General features: G+C 28.0%; 1 protein-coding gene across 2 annotated transcripts in view; it reads left to right on the plus strand.

Moving 5' to 3' along the window:
* LOC117171325 (tetratricopeptide repeat protein 39B-like) overlaps positions 1–18,723 on the plus strand; it is a 39,451-nt gene that overhangs the window by 16,472 nt on the left and 4,256 nt on the right. For both annotated transcript variants that reach the window (XM_033358536.1, XM_033358537.1), the window contains exons 7-11: positions 4,589–4,721; positions 5,899–5,998; positions 9,855–9,920; positions 10,015–10,736; positions 17,058–17,291. In XM_033358536.1, the coding sequence (XP_033214427.1) occupies positions 4,589–4,721; positions 5,899–5,998; positions 9,855–9,920; positions 10,015–10,736; positions 17,058–17,291 (1,255 nt within the window). The remainder of the gene's footprint in view (positions 1–4,588; positions 4,722–5,898; positions 5,999–9,854; positions 9,921–10,014; positions 10,737–17,057; positions 17,292–18,723) is intronic.

An 18,723-nucleotide genomic window follows, 5' to 3' on the forward strand; every position in this document is an offset into this window, starting at 1 on the left:
TTTCTTCCATTTGGTGTGAAAATAATTCAAATCTTGTATAAATTAAAATAAAATGTTAATTCTGTCATCTAAGGCCTTTACATGCTAAAAAAACTTCAATATTTTTTTGTGTGAGAAAAAAATGACAAATGAGTTACGTAAAAGTAATAATTATGAAAATAATTCTATTTTAGGTTGAAAATTTGTCTTTTTAGTTGAAAATTCTACTATTTGATTATGAACTCATTTTTTTATTTGACAATTTTTACTTTTTGGTAGAAAATTAATCTTCTTGGCTGAAAAATAATCTTTTTTCTTGAAAATTCAGCAGTTCCTTCATCAGTTTTTGATTGGAATTTAATTTTTTTTAATTAAAATTAATTTTTTTGTTTAGAATTCATCTTACTCGGTTGAAAACTTAACTACTTGGTTGAAAGTTAAATTTTTTTGTTAAAATTTTTTTTTGTTAAGATTCATCATTTCATTTAAAAAGGAATCTCTTTGATGGCAAATTTTGTAATTTAGTTGAAAATTTGTGTTTTTTTGTTTATTGAAAATCAGTTTTTTCCCTGAAAATTTAACTATTCCAGATGAGAATTGGACTATTTATTAAAAAAAATTCTTTTTCCAGTAGAAAATTTATTTTTATGGATGAAAACTCATATGTTTGGTAGAAAATTCAACAGTTTTTGTAGAAAGTTAATCTGTTTTGTTTGAGGATTAAACTATTTTGTTGAAAATTCGTCTTTTAAGTTGTGTATATCCACTATTACATTTTTCGTTGAGAACTCATCTTTTTGACTGAAAATTGATCTATTTCGTTCACATTTGTTTTTAATTTGATTAACTTTGTTTAAACCATTTTTTTCTGAAATAAAGTATTGAAATTTATCTTTTTTTTGAAATTAATATGGTAATTTGTCATTGTTAGGAGTAAAATTTGATGTTAAAAACATTCTACAATATTTTAATCAATTTATTGAAGATTAATGGTACATTTGACGGAAATAGGATAAAATTTTTTTTTTTAATTTTGTTAAATATTCCGGTTGCCGTTAAATATTTTAATGTTATACAAATTCTTTAAATAATTATTTTTGTTCAAACAATTTTTTCACATTGGTCATGAAAAGTTTGTTTCTTAAGTAAGATTGCATTCTATACAAATTACGTTAAATTTTTTTGGTCTGAAATTATTTCCTTAATTTTTTATTAATTATTTAAAGAATTTGTATAATATTTAAATATTTAACAATAAACGGCAAGCTTCGCTAAATTTATTCTTAAAAATCTGATTCTTTTAAATTTTATTTCCATACAAATGGAAAATTTACCTTTATTAAATTGTTTCAACAATTCGATAGTGGTTTCGACTACAAATACTGCTCCTAAATATGATAATTTACCTCGTAAATTGCAGAAAAAGATTAATTTCAGTGTATTACATAATGGGGTAGTAGTATCTGAGTGACGTAGATATTTAATAATAAGCGGCAAAGTTAACCAAATTGACAAACAAGTCGAGCTCTTTACCTCTCTTTAAGAAAAAGTTGCAAGTAAATATTAATTAGTTGTTTAAACAATCAGTAAATTGTCGAAACAAAGATCAGTTTTCCTAGAAATGACAAATTGTTCGAATAAACGCAAAAAAAAGTTTCAATAAGATTGTAGGGGAAAAAATATTTAAACAAATAAAAATGGTTTCAACATTGTTGATAGCAAAAGATATTGATGGACCGAAAAGGGGAAAAATGAGCTCATATGCTTTAATTTTGCAAAAAAATAGACAATTTCAATTTTTGGGGCATTTTTGGAGCTTGAAAGGGATATCTCCCGCAAGCGAGCTTTAAATCCCGAAACGTGAATCTCATTTTTCCAAGACCAATAATTTGCCCATGTTATTCTCATGGGATTTTCCGGACCTTTGCGGTACCTCTTAATATTAATCAATTTGGCTCAAATCTGGAGGTAATTTTTTACCTGGAGCCTCGAAAAATGGCGAGAGGAGTGCCATGTCCTTTTTTCAAAATTCTATTTTGTGGACGATCTTACTATGCATATTAACTGTTTTTTAAGGTTTCATAGTCCCGGGCAAACACGAAGTTTCGATCGGGTGTCTGTCCGTCGTCATTTTTGTAAGGAGGGGAAATGAAGGGAAATGAGGATGAGGAAATTAAAGTAAGTGAGGTCAAACGAGTGTATGGAAAGAGAGAAATTGAGGGGTGGGAAAGTAGGGGGTGAGGGGAACTGAATTTTGAAATAAGGGGGTGGGGTAAAGAAGGAAAAAGGAGTGTAAGTTAGGTGAAATCAAGTAAGGGGAAGTAAGTGCAAGTGAGAGCAATTGAGAGAAAATGAGAAATTGGAAAGTAGCGGGAGTAAGGAGAAATCAGTGTGGAAAGAAAGGGGAAGAAAGGGGAAGAAAGGGGAAGAAAGGAGGAAAGATAAGAGAAGGAGAAATGCGAAGAGGGGAAAGTAATGGAATTTAGGGGAAATTATGGGTGGGGGCGTGAGAAGAAATGAGAAATGGGGAAGGAGGGGAAATCAGTATCGAAGAAGAGGGAAAAGAAGAAAAATAAGGAAAGGGGAAAGTAGGGGAGGGAAATGAGGAAATATAAAAAAGGGGAAATTATTGGAAGTTAGGGGAAGCTAAATGAGTGGAAGTGAGAGGAAATGAAGGATGGGAAAGTAGAGGGAGTGAGGGAAACTCAGTATTGAAAGAAGAAAAAGAAAAGGAGGAGAAATGAGTGGAAGTTAGGGGAAGAAGGGGGGTAAGTGGAATTGAGATGAAATAGGAAAGTGAGGGGAAATGAGTGTGGAAAGATATCATGAGAAAGGAGGCAAGATGAGAGAAGGAGAAGTGAGACGAGATTAAATGAGTTGAAGTTAGGGGAAATGAGTGGAAGTGAGTGAAAATGAGAAATAGGAAAGTAGGGGGTGTGAAGGAAAATCAGTGTCGAAGAAGAGGAAAAGGAGGAAAAATAAGAAAAGGGGGAATTAGGTGAGAGAAAGCAGGAAAAATGAGTGGAATTTAGGGGAATTAAGTGGAAGTGAGGGGAATTGAGAGAGTGAGGCGAAATGAGTGTAGAAAAAAATCGTGAGAAAGGAGGAAAGTTGAGAGAAGGAGAAATGAGTGGCAGTTAGGGGAAATCAGGGTAGGGGAAATGAGTGGAAGTTATGAGGAATGAGTGAAAGTGAGAGGAAATGGGAGATGTGAAAGTAGAGGATATAACGATTAGGAAATTAGGGGAGGTGATGGGAAATGAGGGATGGGGACATGACGGAAAATACCGCAGAAGGAGGTGAAGTATAGGAAATTAAGGGAGGCGAAATATAGGAATATAGGGGACGTGAGGGTGAGGAACTAGGGGAAGTAAAAGGTATTGAGTGGAGGGAAATTAGGGGAAATGAGCGTAGGAGAAATAAAGGAAGTAAGGAAGGATTAGTGTAGGGACAGTAGGGGAGTGAAGGGCAAGGAGGGGAGTTTAAGTGAGGGGATATGAGGGAAATTAAGGGAGGGAAGCTAGGGGAAAAGAGGGTAGATAATTAAGCTTAGTAAGGAAAAAAGAGGGGAAATTATGGGAGAAGTAGATGAAGCATGAAAAATGAGGGGAAACTGGGGATGGTTATTAGGGAAAATTAGTGGGAGTAGGAGAAGTGATGGTAGAGGAACTATGGAATTAAGGGGAAATGAGATGAGTGAAAGTCAATGAAATTATGGTAGGGAAAGGGAGTGGATGGAAATTAGGGGATGTGAGGGCAGGGAACGTAGTGCAAGTGTGATTGAATGATGGGGGATTCGGGAGAAACAGAGTAAATAATTAGAAATGAATGTAGAGAAAGTAAGGGAAATGAGGAATGATAAAGTAGGTTAAATGATGGAAAATAAGGCGTGGGAGCGTGAAGGGAAATAAGAGGAAATGCGTAGGAATAAGGATAGGACAAGAAGTTGAAGTATAGAAAATCAGGGGAAATTTGGGACTGTTATTAGGTTAAATTATGATAAAAAGGGATAGTGAGGGTAGATAACTAGGATTAGTAAGGGGTAATTGCAAGGAGGAGAAGTGAGTGCATGTGAAGTGAAAGAGGGGAAATGATTAGAAATAAGGGTGAGCAGAGAAGGGGAAGTGAGGGCTGGGAAAGACCAGTAGTATCATGGGATTTAACTTGGGAAGCGAGGAGAGGCGAAACTGGTGGAGGAAGAAGTTGGGGAAGGCATGGCGAAAGGTAAAGTGAGGCTTGGGGAAATAGGGGAATGTAGGAGGAGTAGGGATGGGTAAAGATGAGAGAGGGAGGTTTGAACGACTTAATTAACGTCTTAATAGGCTACGAAACCCTTTTTTTGTAGGCATGCGGCGCCTACTTTACCAATTTTTTAAAATGTTTGAGTAACTTACTAATCTTCTGTACTATTTAGCTGAATCTTCTCTATGTATTAACTGTGCCTAATAAAAAAAACACACTTTATTCATGTTACTCTTAATAATGTATTGTTTGAAAAAAGGGTGAAACAGCATATAACTATATAATGTTTGGAAATATTGAAATGGTAAAAGCTGTTGTGGAGCATTGAAGTGCATGCAGAGGGAATGACACAGAATTACTATTACAGAGGAAGTGCATGCGGAACTGTGTTATGCCGAATCGCTCCTCTTGAAGTCGATGCTTACATTTGTGGAAGACGAGACTCTGGTCAGCTTTGTCAAGGCTGGATTGAAAATTCGAACCTGTTATCTTTCTTACAAGTATTTTACAAAGCTTAACATTTTCTGGTTTCCTAGAGAGGGAAAAATGGAAGTTCAAACGTGGATGTTTAAAGTATATAAGTGAATGAAGTATATAAAGTACAGCGACAGAAAAAAGAAAGAGCAGATAATTTTGTTAACAAAACAATTCACCATTTTCGATAGGTTTCAAGTTATGATATCCATTTTTTTTAAACAGTTCCAAAAGTTACTTTTGCATGGACGGATAATTTCCATTGCATTTAGACCAAAATGTCCAACAGAAAAAAGAGAGAGGACAAAATTATGAGAAAATTTTGTTCACAAAATAATCCGCTATCTTCCATAGGTTTCGAATTATCATTTCCTCTTTTTTGCCCGTAAAAACAGGCAAAAATTGCTAACGTAAAAGGTTTATAACTTCTGTCCTATTATAGGTAGGATATTGTTCTTTTTTCGTAATCACAGGGAATTGAGCCTACTTTCACTCGCCTGTGGAAAACTGGGGATTTTTCAATATATCATAACTCGAAACTTATAGAAGATAGCGGATTATTTTTTCAACAAATGTTCTCATGATTTTACCTTCTTCCTTTGCTTTTGAAAATTTGACTGTAAATTTCAATGGGAATTATTCGTCCACACAAAAGTAACTTTGGAACTGTTAAAAAAAACACCGGTTTGGCAATTGATCTGTTCTAACATTTTTGATATGTCAAATGGAACACCTTAGTGGAACTTTCTCACAAAAAACATTCGAAGTGGGATTTTTTCGAGAAACAAACTACCAGATGTCTGGTCTAAACGTCATACCTCTGTCGGTCACTTTATGGAGCTTATAGTCAATGTTTCGTATCGTATCTGAACTTGCAGGGATATTATGATTATTAATGTTTTGATCACAGAATAGTTATAATAATGCTGCAAATTGTTTTTTATACATTTTTATTTTTTATAATTTTATAAATTATAAAAATGCTACTTTCACTGTAGAAAAAACTTCGAGATAAGAAACCTCTGCCTCGCATACTTGCATATATCTTTTAGTGTCCACAAAAACTAACTTTTAACATCTAGATGGTTGTCCTATAGTTAAACATTAAATATGTTAACCCTAAATATCTATATGTTAAGTGTGAACATCCATTTTTCTTCGTGTAATCTTAATTGATCAAACTAATTTTTTTCTTTTTTTCAGGGAATGTGCAATCATTTTAAAAACTCGAAAATGGGAAAACGAGTTACAAAGAGCTCATTTTGAGAGTGGAGTTCAAATGGGTCTTGGTTCCTTTAATCTGGTTTGTATTTCAATTTACCTTAGGGACCGCCCATAAACTACGTTACCAATTTGATATTTTGGACATCATACTCTTTTCCCTTTTTTTAAGAATTATAATTTTTATCCGTTTTCAAGAAACTTAACCTTTTTCTTGGTTTTCCCATAAAGACGAAACCAATAAGAAATTCCAACTATTTTTGTTATAAATTAGTTTTTTCTTGTTGAAAGGTAGCAGAAAATCTCTTTTATATTTCAGACATCATACTCTTTTCCCTTTTTTCAATAATTCTTTTTTACCCGTTTTCCAGAAAATTCCCCTTTTTCTCGTTTTTTCAATAATATTCTTTATTGTATAATATATATAATATATTTTTTGTTCAGAATTCACCTTCTATGGTTAAAAATTCTACTATTTGATCGATAATATGACTATTTTGTTAGAAAATAATCCTTTTTGGTCTAAGATTGAACTACTGATCGAAAGTTTAACTACTTTGTTAAACATTCATTTTTTGTTGAAAATTCGTTGTATTTTGACTGAAAATTAATTCTTTTGGCTGAAGTTTTCACTATTCCATTTTTTGTTGAAAATTGATCTTTTTAGTCAAAACTTGAATTGTTTGATTAAAAATTTACTTTCTTTAATTGAATTTTAATTAATTGGTTGAAAATTCCTTTTTTTGTAGAAAATTAATCTTATTGATTGAAAAATACCTTTTTTGTTGAATTAAAATTTTGGCTAAAAGTTCAATTGTTTTGTAGAATTATAATTTTGGTTGTCCAAAATTATAATTTTGGATAGAAAATACTACTGCTTTGTAGATAATTCGTCTCTTTGGCATTAAAACTCCATAATTTTGTTAAAAATTCCAGTTTCAATTAAATACTTATCTTTTTGCTTTCAAAATCTAGAGTTATTTGGTTAAAAATTAATTTTTCTTAGTTGAAAATTAAATTTTACATCAAACATTCATCTCTTCAATTGTTAATGTTAACTGGTTTCTAAAACATTCGACTTTTTAATTTGAGAATCTTTTGTTGAAAATTCAACTTTTTTTTTAATTAATCTTTTTCATCGAAAATTCAAATGTTTTGTTAAAATTTTGTCCTTTTGTACTGCACACTAATATTATATGTAGAAAAGTAATCATTCTGGGTTGAAAATTCTACAGTTTTGTAGATAATTCGTATTTTCTGCTTCAAAATGCACCTATTTTGTTAAAAATTTGTCATTTAGGATAGAAAATTAATTTTTTATGTACAAAAAATCATCTTTCTTGGTGGAAAATTCAACTGTCTTCTAAAAAATTCACCTTTTTGTTTTAATATTCAACATTTGGTTGTAATTAAATTAGTTTTTGGTTCAATTTTAATCTTGTTTGTTGAAAATTCGACCATTTGGTTAAAAATACATCTTTGTAGGTTAAAAGATGAATTATTTGTTTAAAAATTCATCTTATTAGTTAGCAATGTAATTATTTTATTTCGAATTAATCTATTTTGTTAAATTCATCTTTTTGGGTAAAAATTTGTCCTTTTGGACTGCATATTAATCTGATATGTTGAAAAAAGATCATTATCGGTTTCAAAATTCTATATTTTTGTAGATAATTCTGTTTTTTTTCTGCTTCAAGGTTCACCTATTTTGGTAAAAAATTTTCCTTTTGGATTAAAATTTTTTTTAGAAAAATCATCTTTCTTGTTTAAAAATGAAGTTTTTTGTTGAAAATTCAACTGTCTTCAAAAAAATTCAACTTTTTTGTTTGAATATTCAACTATTTGGTTGAAAATAAAACAGTTGTTGGTTCAGGTTTAATCTTTTTTGTTGGAGATTCGAACATTTGGTTGAAAATGCATCTTTTTAGGATGAAAGTTGAACTATTTGTTTAAAAATGTATCTATTTAATTAAAAATGTAATTATTTTGTCGAGAATTAAACGATTTTGATTAAAAATTCATCGTTTTTTAGGGTAAAAAAATGCAATAGTTGTGTTAAAAATTTGTTCTTTTGTAATGCAAATTAATCTTGTATTTAGAAAAGTCATTATTATCAACTTAAAATTGTACATTTTTGTAGATAGTTTGGTTTTTTTGCTTCAAAGTTCACCTATTTTGTTAAAAAATTTTCCTTTTGAGTTGAATTTTTTTTCTAAATATCATCTTTCTTTGTTGAAAATTAACTTTTTTATTGAAAATTCAACTTTTTTCTAAAAAATTAATCTTTTGTTTGAATATTCAACTATTTGGTTGAAAATAAAATAGTTTTTAGTTGAATTTACAAATTTGTTGTTTAAAAATTCATCTGGTTTGTTAAAGTCATTTGTTGTTGTCCAAATTTCAACTGTTTTTCCTTTTAATTGGTCCTTTTGGATTACAATTTAATCTTTAATGGTAGAAAAGTCATCTTTCTTGATTAAGAATTCTATAAATTTGTAGATAATTCGTTTTTTCTTCAAAATTCACCTTTTTTGTTAAAAATTTGTCCTTTGGGATTGAAATTTATTTTTTTTGTAGAAAAATTGGTTGTAAATGAAATTTTTTTTTGAAATTTCAACGTTTCTTCTAAAAAATTCATCTTTTTCTTTTTAATATTCACCTATTTGGTTGAAAATTTGTTCTTTTTGGATTGAAAATGCATCTTTTTTTGTAGTCAAATAATTTTTTTGTATTTCATTGAATTTTAATCTTTTTTGTTGGAGATTCGACCATTTGATTGCAAATGCATCTTTGTAGGTTAAAAGCTGAACTGTTTGTTTAAAAATTCATCTACTTAGTTAAAAATGCAATTATGTTGTTAAGAATTAAACGATTTTTTTCAAAAACTTTTTTTTCGAAATTTTGTTTCGAAATTTCGAAATTTCGTTGTTAAAAATTCGTCTATTTGGATTACAAGTTAATCTTTTATTTAAAAAAGTCGTCTTTCTTGATTGAACATTCTACAATTTTTTAGATATTTTTTCTTTTTTTTTTTGCTTCAAAATTTGCTCTATTTTGTTAAAATTTTGTTCTTTTTGATTGCAAATTCATCTCTTGGTAATAAAATCATTTTTTTTGGTTGAATTTTAATATTTTTTGTTGGAGATTTGAGAATTTAGTTGATTTTTGTTTTGTAGAAAAATTGGTTGTAAATTACATTTTTTTTGAAAGTTCAACGTTTCTTCTAAAAAATTAATCTTTTTCGTTTGAATATTCAACTATTTGGTTGAAACTTTGTTTTTTAGATTGCAAATTCATCTTTTTTGGTAGTAAAATCCATTTTTTTTGTATTTGGTTGAATTTTAACCATTTTTGTTGGAGATTCGACCATTTGGTTGAAAATGTACCCTAGTAAGTTGACAGCTAAGCTATTTGTTTAAAAACTCATCTATTTAATTAAAAATGTAATTGTTTTGCATAAAATTCATCTATTTTGTTAAAGTCATTTGTTGTTGTCAAAAATTCAACTGGGGTTTTTTGTTAATTCTTCCTTCTGGATTAAAAATTAATCTTTAATGGTAGAAAAGTCATCTTTCTTAGTTGAAAATGAAATTTTTTGTTAAAAATTCAACTATATTCTAAAAAATTCGTCTTTTCTGCTTGAAAATTGAACTATTTGGATATAAAAGTTCAAGAGTATTTGGTTGAATTTTAATCTTTTTTGTTTGAAAATGCTACGAATTGGTTGAAAATGCATCTTTGTAAGTTGAAAATTAATTTTCTTGTTGAAAAGTCAATTCTCTTGTTAGAAATTCAACTTTAAATTGTTAACGTAGTTTATGAAAAGTCCCTTATGCGAAAAATTTATATTTTTTAACGACACATTTCACTAGTCATGCAATGAAAATAAGATAACTGTAAAATATTATTATTTATATTTGATAATTTTCTATCTTTAGATGATCTCATTGCTACCTGGAAGAATAATCAAACTGCTCGAATTCATTGGATTTTCCGGAGATAAGGTGAATTTCCCTTCTGAAAATGTCCCATCTGATTAATTAAGCGGCTTCTAATTTAATTTCAATTCCTTCAATTCAATCTTACATTATATTTTAGACTTATGGCTTGTCAGAGCTGCACAAAGGCTACAATGATCGGAGAGGGATTCGTCAAGTCTTGTGTGCAATGAGTCTTCTCTCTTACCACTTGATTGTCTCTTTCGTATTGAGTCACACTGATGGCGATTTAGAGTGGTGTGAAAATGCTCTCAACCAAGAATTGAGTCTCTATCCAAGCGGGGTCTGGTTTTTGTTTTTCAAAGCAAGACTCGAATTCGCCAGGGGAAATCTGGAGGACTGTGTAGAATGGTATACAAAATCATGGAAGAGTCAAGAACTATGGCCCCAGTTTCATCATCTCTGCTTCTGGGAATTAATGTGGGCACATTCCTTGCAACTGCAGTGGGATCAGTCTCTCAAATATGCGACCTTCCTGGCCAAAGATTCCAACTGGTCTCGAACTATTTACTTGTATCAACAAGCAGCAATTATGCTGATGACTAAACCCGCCTCGAAAAGTGAAGAACGACTCACGGTGGAGACTTTATTGGTGCAGGCGCCTACTTTCAAGCAACGAATCGCTGGGAAATCGTTGCCGATGGAGAAGTTTGTTATTAAGAAGGCAGAACGGTATTTTGCACAGAAGAAGAATTTAGTCCTTCCTATGTATGAGCTTATGTTTGTTTGGAATTTGTTCAGAGTGGCAGGGAAACGTCAGGATATTATGATGAAAATTTACCAAATTGTTGAAGCAGAGGAAAATATTTTGAAAACGGCAATGTAAGTATTTAAGAGTACTAGACTCAGGGTGGCCGCTGGACCTTCAAACCGGGGAATGACCGGGAATTCTTTAAGACCGGAAAAAACCGGGAAATGACAGTACATTTTTTTGGTTTGACCGGGAATTTTACAAATTTGTAAAAGAAAATTCTGTCCACGTTCGATCTTAACAGTTTTTAAATAAGTAGTGGAATTGTTATGTTTTTCAATAATGCTATTATTTAGCTTACAATGCGTTTTTTTTTTACTAAGTTTTTTACTAATTTTTTACTAAGCTTACATTTTTAATTTAAAGAATTTTCAAATGCTTTCTTACAGACTTGAACAAATAAAAAATAAAAGCCTTTGTTGTTGAAAATTTTGGATAAAAAACAAATAAATATTTTTTTTTACTTTATCTGTACTTTAACTAATAAAAAGTGAACAAAAAAGATTTTACAAAACGATTTTAAACCAGTTCAAAGTTTAAGAATTTTCTAATTTTGACGTTAAAACTTAAACGGTTTCAATTTGAAAGTCTTTGTCATTAGACAAATGTGAACCTGTGACTGAAAGTTTATAAACTATTTTAAACTTAAAAATAACTTTATAATAATATATTCTTTATTACAGGATTTTATTGAATTAAAAATATTGTTTTATTTAAAACAAGTAAATTGAAACCAAATATTTAAAAATAAATAATCTTTAACGGAATTGTTTGATATAGTAAACGTGGGATCGTTAAAATTTACAAGAGCCTTTAAACTTTGAACGTTACAATTTTAATTGCTATATTTGAAAAATGCTTAATTTGCAAGTGAAATTTTTAAATTTTGATGTATAGTTTACAAATAGACATTTGTAGAAAAAATTTGAGTCATTTTAAGAGATATTTAGGAGTTTTAAAAATATAAAAAATTATCATGAAAATTTTAGAAAGTTTTCTTAAAATCTTCTAGAATCTTTATTGCAAATTTTGTTTTAATCTTTGAAAAAGTTTATAAATATTCTCTTAAAATAATTTTTCAAAATGAAAAGTTATTTTTAATTTCCCTAGGAATCTTAAGAAAATGTTTTTATTCTTTTGAAGCTTTTCACAATTCTTGGAAAGAATCTAATTTCTTCATTTAAAATCTGAAAAAATCTACATTTTGTTTCATATAAGGCTATTATTTCCAGTTTTACATTAAGTTTGAATCTTTTCAAAACTTGTACATATCTCTTAAAATTACTCAAATTTCTCCTACAAATAATAAATGTTCAATTGTTATTTATACATCCAAATTGTATAGAAATATTCTAAAATTTGCAGGATTTTCTGAAAATTATAAAAAAATTCAATTAATTTTGACAAATATTTAGAAGTTCTGAAAAAAATTCCAAAATAATTTTAAATTTAAAACAAATTCTAGATTTCTCGAAATTTTGAAATACAATTTTGAAGCCTTCCAAGGATGTTTAAACTGTTTAAAAAGAAAATAATTGAATTTCTAATTTAAGAAGTGTTCAGTTAAATTTTTTTCAGCTTTTCAGTATTTGATGTTTCTAGCTTAAAGTTTCTTAAAATTATATAATTTTGAAGATTCTAAAGTTCATTGATTGATTTTTTAATTTAGAGCATTGTTAATGATAACGTTGATTTATATTTTTTTATATTGAAATATGTTAGTATTTTCAATTTTATACACGTAAATTATTGAGCATTTAAAAACAAAATTTTTTAATTAAAATTTTTTAAATTTCAATTTTAAAAGTTCAAAATTTAACAGTTCCACTTTGAGTTCTTTCATTTAAAGCTCAGTTTTTATTACCTCAAGTGGAAAATTTTGTAGCTTTAATGTTCCATTTTTTAAATTTCATTGTCTGTGAAAACTGTTTTCGAATCGGGAAAAAACCGGGAATTTATTTCGTCGATTAAAACGGCCATCCTGTAGACTATTATATGAGCGTGCATGCGCGCGCTCACTTTTGTACTCATTTTTATAATTTACTCAATTTTCTAATAACAATTTATTTGTTAAAATTTTCTGGGCACTTATATTCTTGTTGAAATTAGATTCTGAAAGAATGAATTCAGTGTATCACTGTAAAATTTACGAGTACTATTATTAGGGAGCGTTCACATATTTCGTAACATTATTTTGGACCTTTTTACCTTCCCACACCCTAACTGCAGTTACGTCACATTTTTTTGTATTAGTTTTAAAAACTTAATAGACGTTTTGTAAATAAAAATATTTTTTTAAGATGAACTGCGGTATAGAAAGAAATGAAACAATATTTTGACGTAACACAACAATACTTTTTTGAGACTTTTTTAGTCACACTAATTTTCAAATTACTCAAAAGGAAAGAAGTATTAGCAGTTTTTTTAGAATTGTATAAATATAAATATAAATTCGAACCTTTTCAAAAGATATTTAGGACATTTCGAATTTTAGAAGAAATAATAAGTATTCCATAAATTTTCGGAAGTGCTTTCAAGGTTTAAAATATTTTAAATATATGCAAAGCCTCTTGAATTCCTAAAAATATTTTTAAATGAATCCTATTTTTCTTGAAATTTTGAAAAATCATTCAAAACGCAAAAAATTTACCTCAAAATCTTCAAAAATTTCTTCCGAATTTGAAGAAAATTATAAAAGATTTTTGAATATTTCAGATTTGTCAACATAAAATCTAGATTTAAAAAAAATATATTTTACGGGATTTTACAAAGTAATAGGAAACATGCAAACCATTTTAAAATATATTTATGAATTCTAGAAGTTTTGCAGAATTAAAATATATTTTATGAATGTTCGGAAACGCTTAAAATTTATAAAATATTTTTAATCTATACAATACCTCTTAAATTCTTGAAAATAGTTTTGTCTGACTCAAAGTTTTCTTAAAATTTTGGAAAGTTATTTAAAATGTAAAGGCTGCCTCAATATATCCCCAATTTTCTTAGGAACTTGAATCAGATTTATTTATTCACTTGACACCTTTCAAAGTTATTTTAATTAAGGGCATGTGATACTATACCATATGAGTTCTCAGTTTTCCACACTCTTTGTCCACAAATCTTCGCAATATTTATAGAATTTGATGGTTTCATTTATTTTTTATTTTTCAATTTTACCAAATTGAAACATTATGCTTAAAAATTTTCTACTCTTTTTCGAAATTTAAGAAAATATTTGATGTTTAAACATCTTTTTGAATTTTCTCCTAAAGTTCACTGAAATTTGTTCTAAAATTATATATTATGATATATGTTGCTTTAAAACCTTCTAAACTCCTTTTTTTTAATTTTATGAAATAATTTGAAACGTTTTGTAATCTTTTTTAATGAGCTCTTAGAACTCATTAGTAAAAATTTGTTTGAAATTTTCCCATGAATCTTAACTATATATTTTCCATTCTCTTGACGCCCTAAAAAATTGAGTTTACCTAAATTTGAATTAAATCCTGAAAAATAGAAATAATTGTCTTAAAGTCCTCCATATTTTTTTTCAAACAATTTTGAAGACTTTAAAATTATTATTTTAAAATTGAATATTAACTGCTTAAAATTTTCCCATAAATCTTTGAAAAAATGAAATCTCAAAATCTTTCAAAATTATTAAAAAGTTTCTATAGTTCTAATTCTTAAAATAATTTTTTCCAATAAATTGATTTTTCTTATCTCTTTGAAAATATAAAAAAAGATTTCCCAGACGTGAAAAAAGAAAACATTTTTTTTCTTCTTAAAAATTCTGGAATTATAGTATGGTAGCAGAATGTTAAGAAAAAAATTATTGCACAACATAAAATACTTAATTAAAAAAAAAGTGAAAAGTAAATCTTTATCTACTTCGAAGTTGTGAAGAAATTAGCCAGTTAACAATTAATTGCATTTTTTTTCAGGGCTCGTTCGTTCGAATTTTCTCGATACATACTACTTATCGACCTCTTTTCGAGTTTTTTAGAAGCTCGCGATAATTAAGTTTCATTTTAATGACAATGAGACTTTTAAAATTGAAAACTAGAAACAATTCTACTTAATTTTTTCTAATTGCAAACCTTAAAAGTTGGAGATTTTCAAGTCGAAAATGTTTTCAATTTATTCTCTTTTCCTCTTTTCATTGTTTTTTGCCTTAAACGTGAACTGAATGAATAGAACCCAATAAGAAAATTTAACTTGTTTTTTTTTTTTTTTAATTTCTTTCTTTTGAGTTAGAAATATGACTATTTGGTGGAAAATTAAATTATTTTGTTAAAAATTCGCCTCTTTTGGTCGAAAATTTAACTGTTTCGTTGAACATTCGTCTTTTGTAGTGGAAAAGTCATTTTTAAAAATTCAAAATTCAACTAATTGATTAAAAATTCGTATATCAGTTGAAAATTCGTCTATTTTGAAGTAAAGTCCAACTATTTGGTTAAAAATTACTTTCTTTTTTGAAAATTCAAGTTTTCAGGCTGATAGTTTAACTGAATTCTAAAAAAAGGAACATTTTCGACTTGGAGATTTAAAACTATGTGGTTGAAAAATTTTTAGGGTGGAGTTGCATACAAAAAAATATGATTGTTTCTTTCATTTTTAATTTCGACCATTTTTTGTTGAAAATTCCATTATTATGTTTAAAAGTTATATTTTTGGTAAACAATTAAACTGTTCTGTTGAAAATTGGCTTCTCGGGGTAGAAAACTCGTCCTTATGAATTAAAAATTCGTCTTTCATGCTAGAAAATACATCTTTTTTGGTTCACAATTCATCTTTCTTGGTTCAAAAATAACTTTTTTGTTGAAAATTGAACTTTCGTCTAAAAAATTCCCCTTCTTGGTCTGAAAATTCAACTGTTTTTTTAAAGTGTAACTGGTTTTGGTGGACATTTAATCTCTTATTTTAAAATTGGACCAACAATTGAAAATTGATCTTTTATATTGAAAAAGTAATATTTTTTGGCTGAAAATTATTATTAATTTTCTATAATTTAGCTATTTGGTTAAAAATTGAACTTTTTGTTCAAAAGTAATCTTTTTAGTAAAAAATTCAACTGTTCTGTTAAATATTCTTCTTTCGAGAGAGAAAGTTCTTCCTTCTAAATCGGAAATTCATCTTCTATAGTGAAAGTTATTCTGTTTGATTGAAAATCCATCTTTTTTCATTGAAAATGAAATTTTTTGTTGCTAATTTCATTGCATTCTTCAAAAACTCGTCTTTTTACTCATAAATATCTATTTTCTTTTTAAATTCAACTATTTGATTGAAAATTCTATCTTTATTTGTTGAGAATGTTCTTTCTTGTTTAAAAATTGTAACGCTTGGTTGAAAATTCATCTCTGTAGGTTGAAAATTAAACTGTCTGCTGAAAAGTTCGCCTTTTTGCCTTGAATATTCAACTGTTTGGTTAAAAATTTAATTTTAAAAGTCATCTTTTCGGTTAAAAATTCAACTATTCTGTTAAACATTCGTCTTTGTGGACAGGAAATTCCTCCTTATGGATTGAAAATTCACGTTTTGTGGTGGAAAATTCATTTTTCTTTATTGAACATTTATCTTTCTTGGTTGAAAACCAAGTCTACTAAAAAATTCTTTTTTTATTTGAAATTAATATTTTTTATAATTTAAATGTCTTTTGAATAATTCGTCTTTTTGGCTTGAAACACCAACTATTTAGTTAAAGTTTACTTTTTTTCCAAAACTCGACCATTTGGTTGAAAATTTTTTTATATTTAACTATGCGATTGAAAAATGATCTTGTTGGTTTAAAAGTCAAATATTTACTAAACCATTTGACTTTTTAATTCGGAAAATCAACTTTTTCGTTAAAAGTTCGTCTTGGTTTGAAAATTAGCCTCTTTTGGTTGAAAATTCAATTACTTTGTTGAAAATGCAAAATATTTCTAATTGAAATCTTGGGAATTTAAAGCGTTTTATATTGAATTTAATATTGTAACTATATTAATTTTATTTATTTCAATTATTTATCCTTTTTTCGTGAAAAATCGCTGGCAAGTCTGGATTATTAAAAAATGAATAATTTTATATTTAAATTACACATTCTTAAACTTGCAGCCTTTATTCTTCAATAATTTTAACTTGAAAAAAATGTTCAAAATTCTTGAAGTTTAATTCACAATTCTTTAAGCTGAATGACTATTGTTAAAAAAGGGTAATAACGTGAAAGTTTATTTTGATTGTGCAAAGAATATTTGAAAATAAATGAGAATTATTGACTCTATATTCATAAAAAAAACTTCGTTATTTTGTTATTTCGTTATTTTATGCGAATAATGCGACTTTTTTTAAAGCCTTCCAGTTGATCCGGGCTATGATTTTAAAATAAAAATCTGTTTCTGTTTCTATTTCAGCAAAAGTGAGTACCATGCGGATAATGAATGTCTCATACTGCTATTAAAAGGAGCTTGTCTACGCCAAATGAAACATCCTCTTCAGGCGGAGGATTGCTTGAAGAAAGTATTACAAGCTGAGAAACAGATTAGAGAAGACACCTATATCCTTCCTTATGCGGCAGTTGAACTTGCCTTACTGGCTCGTGATCAAGGAAATATTCAAGGAGCGATATCATTTTTAGAGGATGCGAGGTAAATACTTTAGTTCAATTTAATTATAGAAAAAAAAAACAAAATTTGTCTGTGATTTTTTAAAATATGGCGGGATCTTCGTACGAAAAATGATTATAGGAAATAAAGTATTGGAAGCAAATACAGGGAAAATTATAGGGAATTACCAATGTTATTTTTGCGAGTATATCGAAAAATATTGGCAAAAATAATAGGAGCGAAAGATTAAATCAATGTTTTTACATATATTTTTCCCAATATTAATTCCACTAATCATTTCTGGTGATATTTTTTCACAGAGAAGTACAGGGTGGCTGTAGGCTATCAGGTAAAATCAGGGAATTATGTTGATCAGGGAAAGTCAGGGGTTTAAAAAATTCCAAGGAATTTTCATGAGATTTAATAAGTTTAAAAAGATTTAAAAGGATTTGAAACATCTTATGGTATTTGCAAAGATTGGAAAGAATTTTGAATAGATTTCAATTATTTGAACGTAATCCAAAGGATTATCAGGTTTTAGGGTGTTTAAAAAATTGCAAGTACTTTTCAAGTGTTTTTAAAAGTTTTAAAGGATTTGGAAAGATTTCGAAGAATTTTACATTTCAGGGAATTTTAAATTGATTCTAGCAATTTAATGCGATTTTAAAAGATTTGAGATATATTAGGATATTTTAAAAATATTTTAAGGAATTTTGAATAGGTTTCAATAATTTTGAAGAGATTTCAAACGAATTTGAAAGATTTTATAGTATTTTAAGCAATTTCGTGAATATTCAATTTATTTCAGTAAATGAATGGTATTTCATAGGATTTGAAATATTTTAGGAATTTTGAAGAGATTTAAATAAATTTAATGTATTCCTAAGGTTTTGAAATATTTTAAGATATTTAAAAAAATTTCCACGAATTTTAAAGAGTTTCAAAATGTTTCTAAAGGATTTTGAAAGATTTCAGAAGATTTGAAATATTCAAGGATGTTTTAAAAGGTTCTAAGCAATTTTCAATACATTTTAATTATTTGAAGGGATTTTCAAAAATTTTAGTTTTTTTTTTAATTCCAAGTAATCTTCAAGAGCTTTAATTGATTTTAGTAATTTACAATTGGGTTATAAAGGATTTTAAATATTCAAGAGTATTTTTAATATATTTTAATACATTTTAAGGTCATGTGACACAGCTAAATACCTATATTACCGACCTCACTTTTTCCGTTCATTGAATGTTTTTTTGAACCTAAGAACTTTTTTTGTAAATAAAATGTCGAGGTGAAACTTTGGAAGATTTATTAGAGTACAATAAAGTACGTTTAGATACTGCATTTTGCTAGGAACTTCACTGAAAATTATATTTTTTTTTTCTGAACCTCAACATTTTATGAACGTTCGAACTTTTTTTATACATAAAATATCGGTCTCAAACTTTGAGAAATGCAAGAGCCGAAAGAAAACTACGT

Source organism: Belonocnema kinseyi, chromosome 4 (assembly GCF_010883055.1).
Source record: "Belonocnema kinseyi isolate 2016_QV_RU_SX_M_011 chromosome 4, B_treatae_v1, whole genome shotgun sequence".
Lineage (NCBI taxonomy): Eukaryota > Metazoa > Arthropoda > Insecta > Hymenoptera > Cynipidae > Belonocnema > Belonocnema kinseyi.